This window comes from Monodon monoceros, unplaced genomic scaffold, assembly GCF_005190385.1.
Source record: "Monodon monoceros isolate NGI ecotype Baffin Bay Population unplaced genomic scaffold, NGI_Narwhal_1 Super_Scaffold_18, whole genome shotgun sequence".
Classification (NCBI taxonomy): Eukaryota; Metazoa; Chordata; class Mammalia; order Artiodactyla; family Monodontidae; genus Monodon; species Monodon monoceros.
Window position 1 is genome coordinate 156,406,718 of NW_021703774.1, and position 18,846 is coordinate 156,425,563.

The 18,846-nt window shown below is 39.1% G+C and overlaps 1 protein-coding gene across 1 annotated transcript in view; it reads right to left on the reverse strand.

The window, feature by feature from the left end:
- The window catches only part of ZCCHC17 (zinc finger CCHC-type containing 17), a 55,064-nt gene that overhangs the window by 28,884 nt on the left and 7,334 nt on the right, over positions 1–18,846 (reverse strand). Inside the window, exons 2-3 of the mRNA XM_029229053.1 lie at positions 17,393–17,513; positions 11,601–11,658 (exon numbers count right to left, since the gene is read on the reverse strand). Coding sequence (XP_029084886.1) covers positions 11,601–11,658; positions 17,393–17,458 — 124 coding nt within the window. The 5' untranslated portion in view covers positions 17,459–17,513. The remainder of the gene's footprint in view (positions 1–11,600; positions 11,659–17,392; positions 17,514–18,846) is intronic.

Here is an 18,846-nt window from a genome sequence, read left to right on the forward strand (position 1 = left end):
AGGGCATGTCTGGTATTCATACTCTAAATAACACAGTAAGGAGAAGAGTTGGAGATTCACTGAAAAAGGTTTCATTAATTTAAAACTGCAAATTAAAACAATTTGAGGACTTCCCTGGTGGCGCAGTGGTTAAGAATCCGCCTGCCACTGCAGGGATCAAACACGGTTTCGATCCCTGGTACGGGAAGATCCCACATGCCACGGAGCAACTAAGCCCGCATGTCACAACTACTGAAGCCCGCACGTCTAGAGCCCAGGCTCCGCAACAAGAGTAGCCCCTGCTCGCTGCAACTAGAGAAAGCCCACGTGCAGCAACGAAGACCCAACACAGCCAAAAATAAATAAATAAACTTATTTAAAAAAACAAAAAAACAATTTGAGATCACTTTTTATACCTAATCAACAAACAAATATTCTTTAAAATAGTGTTTAATGTTAGTACAGATGTAATACAACAACTATATTTATATAATACTGGTAAAAATACAAGTTGGTAAAATTCTTTGAAAACAAAGGGCATAGAGATGTCTATACCTTTGATGCAAGACTATCACCATTGGAATTTTTCCAAAAGAAAAACTCAGTAGAGGCAAAAATCTATGGCATATAAAAATACTTGCAGAAACTAACACACCATTGTAAAGCAATTATACTCCAATAAAGATGTAAAAAAAAAAATACTTGCAGTATTATTACCTACCAAGGTTAAAAATAAAAATTACGAAACAATCTAAACGACAAATAATTGGAAAACAGCTTGGTAAATTATGATAAATCTTTCAAAAAAGAGTCAACAGGGACTTCCCTGGTGGCGCAGTGGTTAAGAATCCGCCTGCCAATGCCAGGGACATGGGTTCGAGCCCTGGTCCGGGAAGCTCCCACGTGCCGCAGAGCAACTAAGCCCGTGCGCCACAACTACTGAGCCTGTGCTCTAGAGCCCGTGAGCCACAACTACTGAAGCCCGCGCGCCTAGAGCCCGTGCTCCGCAACAACCGAAGCCACCGCAATGAGAAGCCCACGCACTGCAACGAAGAGTAGCCCCTGCTCACCCCAACTACAGAAAGCCTGTGCGCAGCAACGAAGACCCAACGCAGCCAAAGCAAAAAAGAAAGGAGTAAGCAGCCATTTAAATACAGTTACAGAAAATAATTATGATAAGTGAAAAAAGTAAATATAAACAAGGTGACATTTTTAATCTATTAAATTAGCAAAATATTTAGAAGATAATATCCAATGTTGATATGAGTATAGTAAAATAAGAAATATTTCTGAGGCTAATATAAATCTTTAGAAACCATTTAGCAATGGCTATCAAGAGTGATAAAAATATTTAATAAAATTAAATCCTTTTCCTTGTCTGTCCAAGGTCCTTTTCTGGGAGAGCCACCTTCCCTACATTCTAAAATAATCTGGTCAATCCTTGTAATTTGGTTGGAGCTGATCTGACCCCCAGCTGTGAGCACATGACACAGGCGTAGTCAATCAAGTTACTTCATTCCCCAGGCCACAACAATTGATTGGTTCAGGGACAGACACAAGATGCTAGCTAAATCAAATCCACTTTCTCAAGCCTTTTGTCAGGATTATAAACTACAGAAAGTTACCAATGCTCATCTTTACCACCAGGCGGCAAGAGTAAGCCAGAGGGAAGCAAAAGAAGAGGCTGCATAAACAAGCGACCAAAGCCCTGAAGGCATAAACTGAGCACCTGATCCAGCCCTGGTGGAAGGTAAATTTACTCCCCAGCTAAATTAGACAAAACGTTTCTCCTGTATTTTTGTCCCTTGCGACCAAGAGTTCTAATAATTAACTTGACCCATAATCACTTCTGAGACTAAAAAAATAATCTTATACACAGAAAAATCTATATGCACCTAGAAAAGTGATCTATATCAAAATATTCAATGTATTTTTAAGACAGAAAAAAATTAGAAACAACCTAATATCTAGCAATAGGGTAATGGTTAAGTCAACTATGGTACAGCTACTTGGCCCATTAAAAACAATGTTCAAAAGATTATGTAAAAATACATCAATAATTCACTCTTTTGCAAATATTTATTGAGTGCCTACTATGTGCCAAGCATTGTAGGCAACTAGCATTTTCTCATTTAAATAATAAAAATGCTTAACACAAATTCTAAAAATTAGAAAGAAATAATCTAAACTGCTATGGATCGCAGGTTAATGTTTTATTTTCAGATGTTTTAATAATAGAGAAAACTATATTGAGGGAAATGTATATAATAAACAATTATTTTGAATGAAAATAATCCAGTAATCTAAAGAAAAAACTTGACAAGTCAAACAAAGATTTATGTCCAAAAAACCTGCCCTACCTGAAGTTTCCTGAGAGAATTACTAACCTTTATTCTCAGTCTCTCTCTCACACACATGCATACGCAAAGTTGTCAGCACATGCCTGTAACTCAAAATATCTACCCTCTGTGTTTGGAGCTCCTGTGGGAAGCCACTGCTTTCTCTGATCATGGTTATTGGGTCTCTCAGACCTAATTCAGCTGATTCTGGAGGTTGATAGCCTATCGTTCAATACCCCAGGAACCAAAATATTCTATATACATTATATAACCCATGTTTAAAATTTTAGACCATCACATAATCTCTAAATTGGATAAAATTCATGGAGCTGGGCTTTTTTCTTTTTCATGATCATGTAATGAGCAGAGTAACCTAAATGGAAAATCCGAAGAGGAAATTCAGATGCCCTACAGGAATGGGAAACATTTCATTTTGACATTTTTCCGCTACAACTGTCCTCTAATTCTCAAATTCACTTCTTTCCTGAACTGCTAATGGAAGTTGGGAAAGAAATTACTGTTGAACCTAATATAGTTGAGAGAACTTTTTTTTTTTTCTCAAACAGGTCTATTTATTGGAGTACCACAAAGAAAGAATGAGTTAACCATTTGTCCTTCTCCCATGTGATCCCAAAGCAGGATATTTTCTGGCCCAGTCATCTCTCTTAGTTAAATATGGCACTTTTGTAAAGCATTAATAATGTACCACAATTATGTGGTACATCTGAATGATAGAATCATGCTTTTAAATGTTTACAAAAAGTATTTTAAAAGACAAAGAAATGTTTAACATTCATTAAGTGTAAAAGCTGCAAAATGTATATATAGAATATAATCTTAATCTCAATGTTAATTTTTATGCACATGTGTGACCATAAAGAAATACACTGGGCTTCCCTGGTGGCGCAGTGGTTAAGAATCTACCTGCCAATGCAGGGGACACGGGTTCGGGCCCTGGTCTGGGAAGATCCCACATGCCACGGAGCAACTAGGCCCGTGAGCCACAACTACTGAGCCTGGGCATCCGGAGCCTGTGCTCCACAAGAGAGGCTGCAACAGTTAGAGGCCCGCGCACCGCGATGAAGAGTGGCCCCTGCTTGCCGCCACTAGAGAAAGCCCTCGCACAGAAACGAAGACCAAACACAGCCAAAAATAAATAAATAAAAAAAATAAAAATTAAAAAAAAAAAAAAGAAATACACTGAAATGTTAACAGTGCCTATCTCTGTGTGGTAGTAATATCACACAACAATCATTTGCTTTGGTAGTTTTTTCCCTTATTTTTCTATAAGCATGCAATAGTTTTTTTTTGTTTTTTTTTTGCGGTACGCGGGCCTCTCACTGTTGTGGCCTCTCCCGTTGCGGAGCACAGGCTCCGGACGCACAGGCTCAGCGGCCACGGCTCACGGGCCCAGCCGCTCCGCGGCATGTGGGATCTTCCCGGACCGGGGCACGAACCCGTGTCCCCTGCATCGGCAGGCGGACTCTCAACCACTGCGCCACCAGGGAAGCCCCTATAAGCATGCAATAGTTTTAACCATAAAAATTTTAACCACAAAAACCCATATATATATATATATATATATATATATATATATATATATATATATATAAGCAAAATGTAAAAATGATATCTACACTATGATTGAAATTATGTAAAATTATGTCTCATATGCACACAGATGAAAAGGGAACATAAAAATTGTTATGCTGGGGTGTAGGATTTTTATAGTTGAAACATTAATGGCTTATCTCCTTAGTTTACTGGGTGAATTAAACAAGAGAAATGGTCTAGCCCACAGTCTTGAATGCAAATGTCAGGTAGGCAGTTGGACATGTAAGGCTGTAGCTCAGACAAGGGGTGTAAACTGAAGATACAAATGTAGGAGCCTTCAGCATGCAGATGCGTACATGTCAAAATACATTAATCAGACTGTCAATTTAGTGAATGGTTTGGTGATAGACACAATTCACCAATTTATTAATTTACAACAGAGGAGATACTTTTCTTATACTTGGAAGGTTCCAAGTCCGTATCTAGGTAAACTACCCACTGACCCCAGTATCAAATACCTAAAAATTAGATTAGTGATCAAAAATTACTTCAACACGGAATCAGAACAAAAGGGAGACAAACGTTTTGAGAGATGTTTCCAGTCCATGAAGATTTAACGGACCCCCTCATAAAAGAATCCATCTCTCTAGTTCCTACCATCAGATTCATTTTTTCCTTATTAAGGCAAAATAAACACTGCCAACTTCAGGCTCTCAGGCTTTCTTTTACTATGTTCCAGAGATTGATATCTGCTCATATAATCTCTCCCTAGTAGAATGATACAATCAATTAGACTTCAGCCTACTAAAGTGCAATTTCATTCCAATCCCTTTTTCCCTAGAATTAAACCCAAATTATATTGTTGAAGTCTTGAATGCTCCCAACTCCTCAGTCACAGATTTACAGGCAATTACCTGGTATATTTCTGTCTATGGCTAATCCTATACTCTGTGTAGGATTCATCATTAGTTTCATTCTCAGAAGACAGCCTGAATTCTTGGGAGGTACTTCATTGTTACCCACATACACCACCAACAGTTGGATTAAATGCATATGGTAGAAGGCACCATATAAAACATGAGGCTCCCTCCTTGGTACTGGGTATTTCACTAGATACAGAACATCCACACATTCATTTAAACCTTACATCAGCCCTGTGACATTAGGTTCACATGAGGAAATAGTCTAGAAGTTAAGTAAATTGTCCATGGTCACAAAGCTGATAAAGAAAGAACTGCAATTCAAATATGAGTCTGTCAGGTCTTCTACAACACAGTAGATATTTCTCCATTTTTTTCTTTATTATCAATCTGTTATCTTTTCAATTAAAAAGAGAAAGATCTCATCTACAACAGTAGAAACACATCTAATTCTGTTCTAGCAAATGCTCCAGAACAGAAACCAACAAAAATGCTTTGCTCATCATGTCACATGGAAGGGGGGAGTGTGTGTCTGGATCTCTGACATTAAGCCGTAAATGCCCAAAGGGCATATCAAATCCATCATCATTCAGTAAACCTAACATAACACTTAAACAGAATGAGTCCCATCTGAGTGTATGCTGGTAAAAGAAAGAAAAAAAAAATTCTGACAACTTGGAAAGAGCTAGCATCTAAATCGCCATATGAGAAAAACAGACAGCCTATTATAGTTCCCTTAAAAATATTCTCCCAACTATGTTAGGTTCACCATTAATTTCACAAATTCCATTGACAATAAAGGAAAGAGGTTAAAACTTACAAACTATTAGGGGACAGCTGCAGCCCAAAAGTGTCAAAATAAAAGGTCTCCTTTATCTTTGGGGCATCTGCATTCCCTCTCTAGACTTGTCAAATAAGTTATCGCCAATCAGCAGTATATGACAATAATGTAAGCACATAAATTAAAGTGCTTGCACATCCTTTATCTTGTTGAGATTATGAATTCATTCAAACACTTACTAAATATCCACTATATTATAAGCAAAAGTGGATCCAAGGATGAGTAAGACATCATCCTGCTTGTCAAGAAACTAAAGTATACACATCATCCCATTTCACAGATAAGGAAACTAAGGCTCAAGGACTAAGCAACCTGCTATAGTCAAGAAGCTAGTAAATGGGGGAGCTGGGACTAGGATTCATATATTCATTTAATAAAATTCAATGAACACCCACTATATCTCAGGCACTGTAGTAGGCCCTGACTCATCCCAACAGCCTAACTATTCCACAGTTCAGTGGATTAACGGCAACTTCACTTATTTTATTACACTACATTGTAATTTGTTTACATCTCTAGACTGTGAAGAATCTGAGAGCAGCAGGGACTATGTTTTCTTATCTCTGTGTTCCCACATAACATACTGACCAGAAAATAGAACTCAATAATTATTTGTTAAACCTGAATTCTTTGTTAAAAATATCTGTGCTACTACCACAAGCAAGGCACTTTAAAAGTGTTTAACACTGAACAATCTCTACTCTCAAAATTTCATAGTTTAGTGCTGGTGGGCAGAGGATAGTAGAGAAAAAAAGAACTTCATAAATATATAGGGCTGCATTGTCCACTATGATAGTCACTAGCTACAGATGTTTTACACTGAAGTTTAATCAAAATAAACAAAATTTAAAAGTTGCTGGGCTACTGTATTAGACAGCACAGATGTGGTATAATACAAAAATATATTCGGTCTTTGTCCCTGGTCCCTGCACAGAACTCTTAAAACTCTTGGAATTTCCCCAGTGATAGGGGTGTCTTTGTAATTCATAGTAAGCCCCTTTTGATCATACTAGAGTTTATGCTAATGAGGTGACTTAGTTGTGGGGCCCCTTGATAGTTTCTGGATGGAGCTGTCACCAGAAAGACCAAGTGATTAAAGGATTGGAACTTTCAGCTCCACTGACCTCCTGGGGGAGGGGCTGGAGATAGAGCTCTATAAAAACTCCTGAACAATGAGAGTCAGAGAGCTTCTGGGTTGGTAAACACCTCAGCTTGCTGGAGGGTCTTATGCCAGAGGACATGGAAGCTCTGTGTACCCCTCCTCCCATATCTTAACCTATACATCTCTTCCGTTTGGCTGTTCCTGTTTGTATCCTTTATAATAAACCAGCAAACAAAAAGAAAGTGTTTTCCTGAGTTCTGTGAGCCATTTTAGCAAATTATCAAATTTGTGGAGGGGGTCAATGGAACTCCTGATTCATAGTGGGTCAGCTAGAAATAAGGGTGGCTCAGGACTTGCGACTAGCATCTCAAGTGGGGGCATTCTTGTGGGAATGAGCCCCGTTCACTTATGGGACCTGACACTAACTCCCGGTAGTGTCAAAATTGAATTGAATTGTTAGACACCCCGTTGGTGCGCAGAGAACTGGAGAACTGGTTGGTGTCAGAAAACACATCAGAACAAATATAGAACATTTCCATCACTGTAGAAAGTTCTATTGGACAACACCATGAGAGGGGAAGGAAAATCTAGTTTAGACTTCAATACTAGGAAGGGGTCTTTAACTCAGTAGTGATTTAAAAATTCTGAAAATAGAAATCTGAGAAAAATGACTCAAATTAGAGTCTACCTTCCTGAATGAGAGATGTTAAAATCTACAGACCAGTTATTTCATAACTCAGTCCTTTCAGGGTGGGACTTAATAATCTTCCTCCATTCAAGGGTGGAGAAGCTAAAATACACTGTAACTGCTCCAGTTACCCAATGAACCTACAGAAGTGCCCAGCATTAGAACTCACAGAGTTTCCATCTAATTATTTGGCTCCCTGAGCTCCCCTTCCAAGGCTTGTCTTAGCACAGCTGTCAGACTGACAGATTGACTTGTAAACTGGCAGTCACAATCAGAGGCATCACCTGACAGGCTATGGACACAAGTGAGTTGAAGACTAACTGCTGGAAGATGGCAGGCCTTTAATTGCCACACAGTCCCCAAAGTGTCACATAAATATTCAAGTAAGGATGGGACTTTCAGGTACCGGCAGCTATGGCAAGTACACTGACAAGAAAAGCTGTCCTCAGATCAAAAGAGGTGCATACCCTATAGGGATGAGGATGAGTTACACCTCATTACATCCCAGTGAACGTAAAATGAGAAACTTTATTACAGATTGCTTATTGCGAGCTTGGAAACTACTGGTGAGCCATTTCTAATTCACCAAGATGCAATTTGCAGCAGAGCACATAGTCTCCAAGGCTAGAGGTATGGCTTTATTAGCAAAATCAACTGCTGGACTTCTGTCAAAGAAAAATTTTGTTTTAAAGAATTGCAAATAGTGAAAGTCCCTTTTCCATGTACATCTCTCCCTTAGCAAACCAAGCTCCCCAGAGGTGACCACTGTTAATAATTTGTTGCCTATTCTTCCAGACTTTCTTCTAAATATACGCAATAATGTTTAAAATACTAGGCATATGTAAACATGCTTTAAAAGGGGGAAGGGTCATGCTATACAAATTCTTGTGCAACATGCTTTTTCACTTTGTTAGCTTAGACACCTTTCCATTTCAGTAAATTGAGACTTACCCTGTTTTACTGATGCACTTTTCCCCCTCACTTTAACATCTCTGAAATTGGAATGCTTCTTATAACCAATGGTGTCTTACAACTGCTATCAGTCAGGTATCGGTGTGGTGGAATTGTATAAAAACTTTCCATTGACCCTTATGGTAAAAGGAAGACAGTACCAGCACCAAAGTATCTTAAAAATACAGTTATCATTCTTTTTATCATCTGCATAGTTCACTGCATAGATGTACATAATTTATGTAATTCCATAAAGCAAACTATATTCCCTAAAGAACTGCTGGATCAAAAGAGTAAGCACATTAAAAACGTTAACAGATATTACCAAAGTATGTAACAATTTACGATCTCAATAGTAAATGGAACTATTGTTGGAAATAGCCAACACTTTAAAAAATATTTTAAAAATAATTTTAGATTCACATGTAGTTGAAAGAAATAATTCAGAAAGATCTTATGAACCCTTTACCCAGTTTCCTCCAATGGTAACATTTGGCAAAACTAGGATATCACAAAACTATCACAACTAGGATATCAGCACTGATACTGTGGTATAATAAGAAATATGTATTTGGTCTTTGTCCCTGGTTCCTGGCACAGAGCTCCTAAACTCTCGGAATTTCCTGATAGGAGCATCTAGTGATTTATAACAAGACCCTTCCAATCTTACCCAAGTTTATGCTAATGAGGTGACTATTGGTCAGCCGCTAGAGAGCTTCAAGATGGGAGATGGTAACGACCAGAGGAATCATTGTATGATTAGAAGGTTGGAAGTTTCAGCCCCATTCCAACTTCCAGGGAGGGAAGAGGGGCTGGAGATGGAGTTAAAAGATCAGTGGTCAATGATTTAATCAATTATGGCCATGTAATGGGGTCTCCACAAAAACCCTTAAGTGATAAGGTTTGGAGAGCTTCTGAGTTGGCAAGTATATCCACACACCATGAAGGTGATGAACTTCAACTCTACAGAGACAGAGGTTCTTGCACTCACGGTCCTTTTGGACCCTACCCTATGTACCTCCTCACCTGGCTGTTCATTTGTATCTTTTATAATAAACTGTAACTGTTAAGTATGGCATTTTCCTGAGTTCTGTGAGTTGTTCTAACAAGTTATCCAATCTTGGGAAGGTGGTGTGGGAACCTTCAAATTCATAGCCAGGTCAGACAGAAGTGTGCGTAACACAGGGACAGGATACTTGCAAGTGGTGTCTGAAATGAGGGCAGTCTTGTGAGACTGAGACCTTAAACCTGTAGAGTCTGATAGTACCTCTGGGTAGTTAGTGTCAGAATTAACTGAATTTTTGGACGCCCACTTGCTATCAAAGAATCAGAGAACCGGAGAACTGGCTGTTGATTCCACACATTTTGGAATGGCAATAAAAGGAATGAAGTACTGATACATGCTACAAAACAGGTAAACCTTGAAAACATGCTAAGTGAATGAAAGACGCCCATCACAAAAGACCACATGTTGTATGATTCCATTTATAAGAAATGTCCAGAATAAGCAAATACATAAAGACAAAAAGTAGATAGCTGGTTGTCTAAGGCCGGGGGCAGAGGAGAGAGGGAGACAGGGAATTTGGAGTGACTGCTAATAGGTACAGTGTTTCTTTTTTCTGACGAAAATGTTCTCAAACTGTGGTGATAGTTGCAAAATTCTGTGAATATGTTAGAATATATTAGAAACTACTGAATTGTACACTTTGGATGAAATGTAGGTATGTGAATTATGTCTCAAAAAAGCTGTTAAAAAATGTTACATAAATGGAATCATAACATATGTAAACTTTTGGGATTAGCTTTTTTCACTCAGCAAAATTTTCTGGAAACGGATCCAGGTTGTCACATGTATCAATACTTCATTCTCATTCCTTTGTACTGACGAACCGTATTCCATTGTATGGATATGTCACAGTTTATATTTATATTATATTTTTAATCAATATTGAGAATGAGCATCTTTTAAGATATTTACTGCTCAACTGGTATTTTTTTCTCCTATGAATTATCCTTTCATATCCTTGGCCCCTTTTCCTACTTTCCTCTTTTTTATTAGTCCTGTGTGATATGGACTGAAAATTCTTTTTCCTAACTTAACTTTGCATATGATGATTTTTGCAATTATGTTTTTGACTTTTACATAGTCAAATATACTTCTATATTGACTTTTTTTAAAAAATTTGTTTATTTTTGGCTGCGTTGGGTCTTCATTGCTGTGCGTGGGCTTCTCATTGCGGTGGCTTCTCTTGTTGCGAAGCATGGGCTCTAGATGCGTGGGCTTCAGTAGCTGTGGCTCGAAGGCTGTAGAGCACAGGCTCAGTAGTTGTGGCGCACAGGCTTAGTTGCTCCGCGGCATGTGGAATCTTCCCGGATCAGGGCTCGAACCCGTGTCTCCTGCATTGGCAGGTGGATTCTTAATCACTGCGCCACCAGGGAAGCCCTATATTGACTTTTATATAGTCAAATATTCTTCTTTATTTTCTTCTAATAAAACACTTATGGTTACATCTTTTACATTAAAATCTTTAATAAATCTTTCATTTATTTTAGCACAAGGAATTAGCAAGTTGAGTCTTTTGATTCACTAGCAGTATAACAGAGCAGAAAGCCCACTGGGCTAGGCATCAGGAGGCCTGGGTTCTAGTCCTGGCCATGCCATGACCTAGCTCAATCATTCTGAGCAGGCCACCAGTCTGTGGAACCTACCTTTTCTACTTAACACAATTGTTTTGAGAAACAAATAAGATTACAGATGTGAAAAGGATACTCCAAAAATGTTCAATAGATACCTATCAATTGTGAAGAAAAATAAAGCATTATATATATTTGTATTGGTTACAATACTATTTCCTTTCCACATGCCATATACCAGAAAACTCACAATGTTGGCCTCAGAGAATAAGTAGCTTGCCCTCCCCCAAACCCTAAGCCAAAGGAGGTCAAGTGACTCGCCCTAGGATCACAGGTGAAATTTAGGGAAGAGTCAGTTCTAGAAGTGAACACAAGTGGTTATGCCCCAGCCCTCCCCACAAGTCAGAGAGCACCATTCTTCTGAGTTAAGACTTGCTAAAAACGAACTGTCATCAACTGTCCGTATTCGTATCTTTACACTAAAAACACAAACTACTCTCTGAAAAAAGTAGAGCCTATAATTAAACTGTGGTGGGGGTGACAGTAAAGAGAGTGAAATGAGAGCACTGAATTTCAAGTTATAGTTTCCCACCTTGCTTCCGACAGCCTGGGATTTTGATAAAGGCTCCATAGTCTGTCACCATAGCAACCTATAAAGACAAAAAAAAAAAGAATCTTTGTCACACAAATAAGAATCTCTCTCCCATAGCATTTAACCTTGTCTCCCTGAATTTCTACTTGGTACTGACTGCCTCTGTCTGCTGCAAAACTGCCTAAAAGTGATGTTCTGTCAAACATTATGTTCTTTCTGAAGTTTTTTTTTTTTTGGTCGTACAGCACAGCTTGTGGGATCTTAGTTTCCTGACCAGGGATTGAGTCTGGGCCCTCAGCAGTAAGAGTGCAGAGTCCTAACCACTGGACTGTCAGGGAATTCCCCAATTTAAATTTTTAAAAAATTTTTTATTGTGGTATAGCTGATTTACAATGTTGTGTCACTTTCAGGTGTACAGCAAAGTGAATCTGTTATACATATATATATATCCACTCTTATTTAGATTCCTTTCCCATATAGGCCATTACAGAGTATTGAGTAGAGTTCCCTGTGCTACACAGTAAGTCCTTATTATCTACTTTATATATAGTAGTGTGTGTGCATCAGTCCCAGTCTTCCAATTTATCCCCGCTCCCCGGTAACTATAAGTTTATTTTCTATATCTATAACTCTATTTCTGTTTTATAGATAAGTTCATTTGCAGCTTTTTTTTAGATTCCACATGTAAGTGATATCATGTGGTATTTGTCTTTCTTTGACTTACTTCACTCAGTATGACAATCTCTAGGTCCATCCGTATTGCTGAAAATGGCATTATTTCATTCTTTTTTATGGCTGAGTAATATTCCATTGTATATATGTAACACATCTTCTTTATCCATTCCTCTGTTTATGGACATTTAGGTTGCTTCCATGACCTGGCTATTGTTAAATAGTACTGCAATGCTTTTTTTTTTTTTGGTTTTTTGAAGTTTAGACTGACAGGTATGTGTGATCATATTAAAAACATTGGTGAGATTGGTGTGTTTGTCAGATGGTATGACAGTACTTAGGAATGCCCAAATCCCACATGTACTGAAATCCCTCAAAAAGACATAGGAACAAACAGCAGAAAATTAGGTAATAAAGTTACACTTTATATTATCTGGAACTGAGGCCTCCAATCCAAATGGAGAAGTTTAATAATTTGAAATGGATCATGTAGAACATCTCTTTTTCCTAAACTTCAAACCAACCAGACCATACAGCTTGCTCCACTTCACTCCAAACCGGAGTCTTGGGTTTTATCAAGACAATTAGAGAAAAAGCCAATACACAGACATCTGACAGAACCTGAAAAGATGTAATCAGAGAGAAAAAGAGTTGTCTTTTGCAGAGTTGACCTAAAATGGAGAAGTTAGAGGCTTGATGGATCTATGTAATATGCAATATGTAATAGAAACAAAAGGCCCAAAAGCCTTGCCAGATAAATCATTATCCCAGCCTCTACCTCTATTGCTCTCCTCCAGCCCACCCCACCCCCCAATTGTGGATTGGGATTAAAGTTGTCACTATATTTATCACTAAATTCATTATTATTTATAAAATATTCAATACAATCTTACACATATAAACTTTGTCCTTTCCAGTGACTTTAAAATTAGTTATCTCATATTGGGCAATCACTGTTTTGGCTTAAACATAACTAAAACAAGGGGAAGGAAGAAGGAGAAGGGGGGGCTTCCCTGGTGGCGCAGTGGTTAAGAATCTGCCTGCCAATGCGGGGGACACGGGTTCGAGCCCTGGTCTGGGAAGATCCCACATGCCGTGGAGCAACTAAGCCCATGCGCCATAACTACTGAGCCTGCACTCTAGAGCCCGTGAGCCACAACTAGTGAAGCCCACGCGCCTAGAGCCCATGCTCCGCAACAAGAGGAGCAATGAGAAGCCCGTGCACTGCAACGAAGAGTAGCCCCCACTCGCCTCAACCAGAGAAAGCCCACGCGCAGCAATGAAGACCCAACAATGACAAAAATAAATAAATAAATAAATTTATTTATTTAAAAAAAGAATGGGTTAAGAACCAAAATTTCTAAACTCTTGTTTTATTACAATGATGAATATGCTACACTGGGTTAGGGACCAGATATTCCCAAAGAAACAGTACAACCAGGCAGATACTAGTACTTAAAATCAAGGCAAGGTGGACTTTAGAGATTAGCTGATCTAATCCTGTCATTTTTCAAATAAGGAAAGTGAAGATCAGAGACATGAAGTACTTATCCAAGTTCACAAAGCGAGTTGTTCTCTGTAAAACAGGGCCGCATGGATAAAGAAGACTTAATATTTTTAACTGCAATAAAAGAAAATCCCTTCTTTCTGGACCAACTAAAGGCACTTTGGCTTTTGCTCCAGGGTTCTAGAAAGAGGGCTAAAATGCTTCATACTGTCTAACATCATTAGTTAAGGGCATAATTATCTAAACAACTCAAAAGCAGCACCTGGAAGTTGGAGCCCAAATCACCTTGCCGCTATAAATTAAAACAACCTCACTTTTCAATACTGAAGCTGCATGCCACTTGCATGCCAGTTGGTGCAGCCAAAACAAAAAACAAAAAAAAAAAGAGAGAGAGAGAGATGCCCAGTCTGTTTTTAAATGAATTTGAATAAGTTACCAAGATACATGAGATAAACATGGTCTCTACTCTCTAGTAACACCCAATCTAATGGAGGAGACAGACACATATACAAGTAACAATAGTACAAGACAGACTATAAATGTCGTGATAGAGGTACAAACAAATGACTGTGGAACAACCAGATTTACCATCTACCTTCCTCCTATACTACCCCAATTCAGTCAAAAGAGTTCTCTTATGGGTCTTTTGGTTCCTCCATGCATTTATGAACAGTTGAACAACCCCAGCTGCAGACTTGGAGAACCTGATTTAGAACTTGCCATTTATTAATCATTTGGGCAATTACTTAACTTCTAAAAAGTTTCCTTATCCATAAAATGGGGTTAACAATTTCTTTGGAGAAAGTCAATTGACAGGTAACGTCAAAGTGCTAACATACATTAGGCCTACAAAATTTCTTTTGAATTTTAATGTAAATTCTTCTTTTTAAATATTAGGCACTCAGTGTTTGTTGGATGAACATTCTGAAAAATAGTTTCCTGTTTCCAATTTACCATGAAATTTCTCTTTCCCTAATTCCAGTCACTCCTAGGCATTTTTCAAAATGTGTTCCTGAAATAGTAAAACTATAGTTCTAGTATTAGAACTATAAACTTCTTTCTGAACATCACCCTAGCCCATCCATCCTTGATGGTAAAATATAAAACCTACACTAATTCAAGCCCCATCTCATGTAAGAAAAAGACATAGATCAGGAGCCACTTTACTAGAAATCTGAGTCAGTTTGTGGAGGGCAGAGAGCTCTTCATTCTTTTGTGCAACACCCGACAAGTGAGGGCTTCATGATCAGAAAAATCAATTTCATCTCCAGAGCTACCATTTCCATTTTCTAAGCCCTGGTACCTCACCGATCTCTGGGGATACTATGGGCCCTAAAGAATGAGGACAGAGGCTCTGAAGAGCAGAGTTGTTTGCTATTTGTTAGAATGTTATCATCCTTTGTATCCTGTCTATTACATTACAAGTTGGGATACACTTAACAGAAGTCTAGAGCCACATTTATCTATAACCAACCAACAGTCACAAAGTCTGTCTTCAAAGGCCTCATGTTATTAGGTGGTAAAACTTTTGTCAACCATAAAGCAAGTATGAATGCCATAAGAATGATACAGTTAAAATACTACAGGCACTCATAAGACGCTGAAAACAATTTTTTGGCTTCACTTTTGCTTCAAGAGAAGGGCGATTGGCGACTTCCCTGGTGGCACAGTGGTTAAGAATCCGCCTGCCAATGCAGGGGACACGGGTTTGATCCCTGGTCTCAGAAGATCCCACATGCCATGGAGCAACTAAGCCCGTGTGCCACAACTACTGAGCCTGCGCTCTAGAGCCCGCGAGCCACAACTACTGAGCTCGAGTGCCACAACTACTGAAGCCCGCGCGCCTAGAGCCCGTGCTCCGCAACAAGAGAAGCCACTACAATGAGAAGCCTGCACACCACAACGAAGAGTAGCCCCCACTGGCCGCAACTAGAGAAAGCCTGCACGCAGCAACGAAGACCCAACACAGCCAAAAATAAATAAATAAATAAATAATTTTTTTAAAAAAAGGGTGATAACGTTAATGAATTCCTACTACGTCTCAGGCATTGTGTTTTTATAGATGATAGCTTATTTAACCATCATCACAATCCTATGAAAGTTGTTTTTATCTCCATCTAACAAAAGAGAAAACTGAGGCTCAAAGAAATTAAGTGACGATCTCAAGGATCACACAGTAAGTAAAAGAGCTAGGACGGAATCCAGGTTTTGCCTGGTTCCAAAGCCTCTGCTCTCTAAACAAATACAATGTCTCCTCCCTCAAAGACTGATCATTCACTCAGTTATGAAGGTGTATTGAGCACCTACTATTTTCTACCCACCTACCTGGGACTGAGATATACAACAGTAAACAAAACAGACAGGGCTCTGTCTTCATGGAGCTTAGTGTCCTCTGAGAAAGAAAGACTTTAAACAAGTACAAAATAAATATAACATGAGCCTATTTATTTATGGTGGGAAAAAGATCTGAGGAGATGACATTAGGGCTGAGACCTAAAAGATGAAAAGAAGTTGGTGAGAAAATGGGACAGTTAGAAACAACAGCATGTGTAGAAGTCCTGAGAAGGAAGCAGGCTTAGATGTTTGGAGCTATAAGGAGGCCAGAGTGGCTACAGCATGAGTAGAGTGGAACTAAACAACATTGCCAGAGTAAGCAGAAGCCAAGTCAGGTAAGGGTCATGAAAACAAGTTTGGATACATTCAAGTACAATGAGAAGCCTAGGAGAACTTCAAGAAAGCAACTTGGTCCAATCTGTTTTTAAAATGTTATTCTGGGGAATTCCCTGGCGGTCCACTGGTTAGGACTCGGGGCTTTAACTGCCAAGGGCCTGGGTTCAATCCCTGGTCAGAGAACTAAGATCCCACAAGCTGTGCAAGGAGCCAAATCAATCAATCAATCAATCAATCAATCAAGTGTTATTCTGGCTGCAACGTGGAAAAACTGATTGGAAGTGGACTACAAAAGAAGTAGGGAGCCCAGGAGGGCCAGGCAAGGGATGAAAACTTAAACTAATGGGGTGCCAAAGGGATAAAGAAGTATAGACACCAGAGACATATTTGGGAGGCAGAAAGACAGTACTTGATAATGGACTGGAGAGGGAGGGAAACAAGATCAAATCAGGGAAGAAATCAAAGATGATGCCCAGATTTCTAGCGTGGGTACCTGAATGAATAATGGGTTCGTTTGCTGAGATGGGAAAGACCGGAAGAACAGATTTGGTGAGAAAACCAAAAATACAGTTTAAAACATAAATTAGAGGGAGTTCCCTAATGGCCTTGTGGTTAGGATTATGGGCTTTCACTACTGTGGCCTGGGTTCAATCCCTGGCGAGGAACTGAGATTCCTGCAAGCCATGCAGCACAGCCGAAAAAAAAGAAAAAAGCATAAATTAGAGATGCTGTGAGGTATCCAAATGAAGATGCCAAGTGTGTAGTTAGAAGTCTGGAGCTCAGAGGAGGTACATGTGGGAGCCAGATGTTCTGCTAGCCCTTCCCGTTTAAATTGTAATGTTCAAGACATTCTCAAGTGGACAGAAGCTCCAAACCCAGCTGCTTTTCACCTTCAATCTACGCTTAATATAAATGGGAAGTTTTCAAAGCCAAAAGAATATACCTCTCCTTGGAAAATAGTGTAGAGAGCAGGCAAGTTCTCCATGGTCTCGGGTCTTCCTGAATTCATCCTTAATGTTCTATGGTTCCTCCATTTCTCTTCTGCTAAAGCTAATTCAAGTGTCCTGTCACAAAGAAACAGAACAGGTAACAGAGAAACATTTGCAACAACAAAAAAAATGTGCTGCCGATCCACAGGCTGTCCCTACAGGATAATACCATTAGATTTAATACCATGTACTTTTAAATTTACTTATTTACTTATTTATTTTTGGCTGCGTTGGGTCTTCGTTGCTGTGTGCGGGCTTTCTCTAATTGCAGCGAGCAGGGGCCACTCTTCCTTCCGGTACAGGGGCTTCTCATTGCAGTGGCTTCTCTTGTTGCAGAGCATGGGCTCTAGGCGCACGGGCTTCAGTAGTTGTGGCACACGGGCTCAGTAGTTGTGGCACACGGGCTCAGTAGTTGTGGCGCACGGGCTTAGTTGCTCCGCAGCATGTGGGTTCTTCCCAGACCAGGGCTCGAACCCGTGTCCCCTGCATTGGCAGGTGAGTTATTCTTAACCACTGTGCCACCAGGGAAGTCCCCACCATGTACTTTTATCCAAACCTCTTTTGTCCACTATAACTGTGGGGAGTTTTGGAAACCTTGATCTTATTTCTTTTCAATTTGATACTTTACCAAGGCCATTAGCCTATTGTTTTGTTTTTACTGTTATTATTGCTATTCTTTTGCCAAGGGGAGGCTTTTGGTGGGGGAGGGTGTGAACGGATCTGTAAAAAAGGAATAATAATAGTAATAAGAGCTAACATTTATCAAGCACTTACTATGTCCAGGCACTGTGCTAAGCACTAGACATCCAATATCTCATTTGATCCTCAAGACTCTCAAGATGTAGGTTCTATTAATTATCATATTATGTACATAAGAAAACCAAGACTTCCAGAGGCCAACTTATTAGGCCTATGTCAAAAAGCCAGAAAATGGTAGAGTCAAACTCTGGCTGACATCAGAGTCCACGCTTTTAACCACTATTCTAGGTGTTAAATCTGAAGTGACTTCAAAAAGAGAGCATAGGGAATTCCCTGGTGGTCTGCTGGTTAGGATTCTGTGCTCTCACAGCCAAGGGCGCAGGTTCGATCCCTGTTCGGGGAACTAAATCCCACAAGCCGTGCACGGCGCAGCCAAACAAAGCAGAAAGAAAGCATAGCTTACTTTTTTCTCCAATGAAATTAAAATCACACATGCTCATTTTAAAAGTTCAGATAACACATTAATTTGAAGAAAAGAAAATCATCTATAATTCAATTTGGTTTATATCCTTTCAGACTTTTTTACATGTACAAGTAGGTTTTTTAATGGAATCATGAAACCATTAATTAATATTAATAGCCATTTTATATTATTTTTTAGCAATTCATACACAAACCATCTTTTTTTAATGCCTATATAATAATCCAT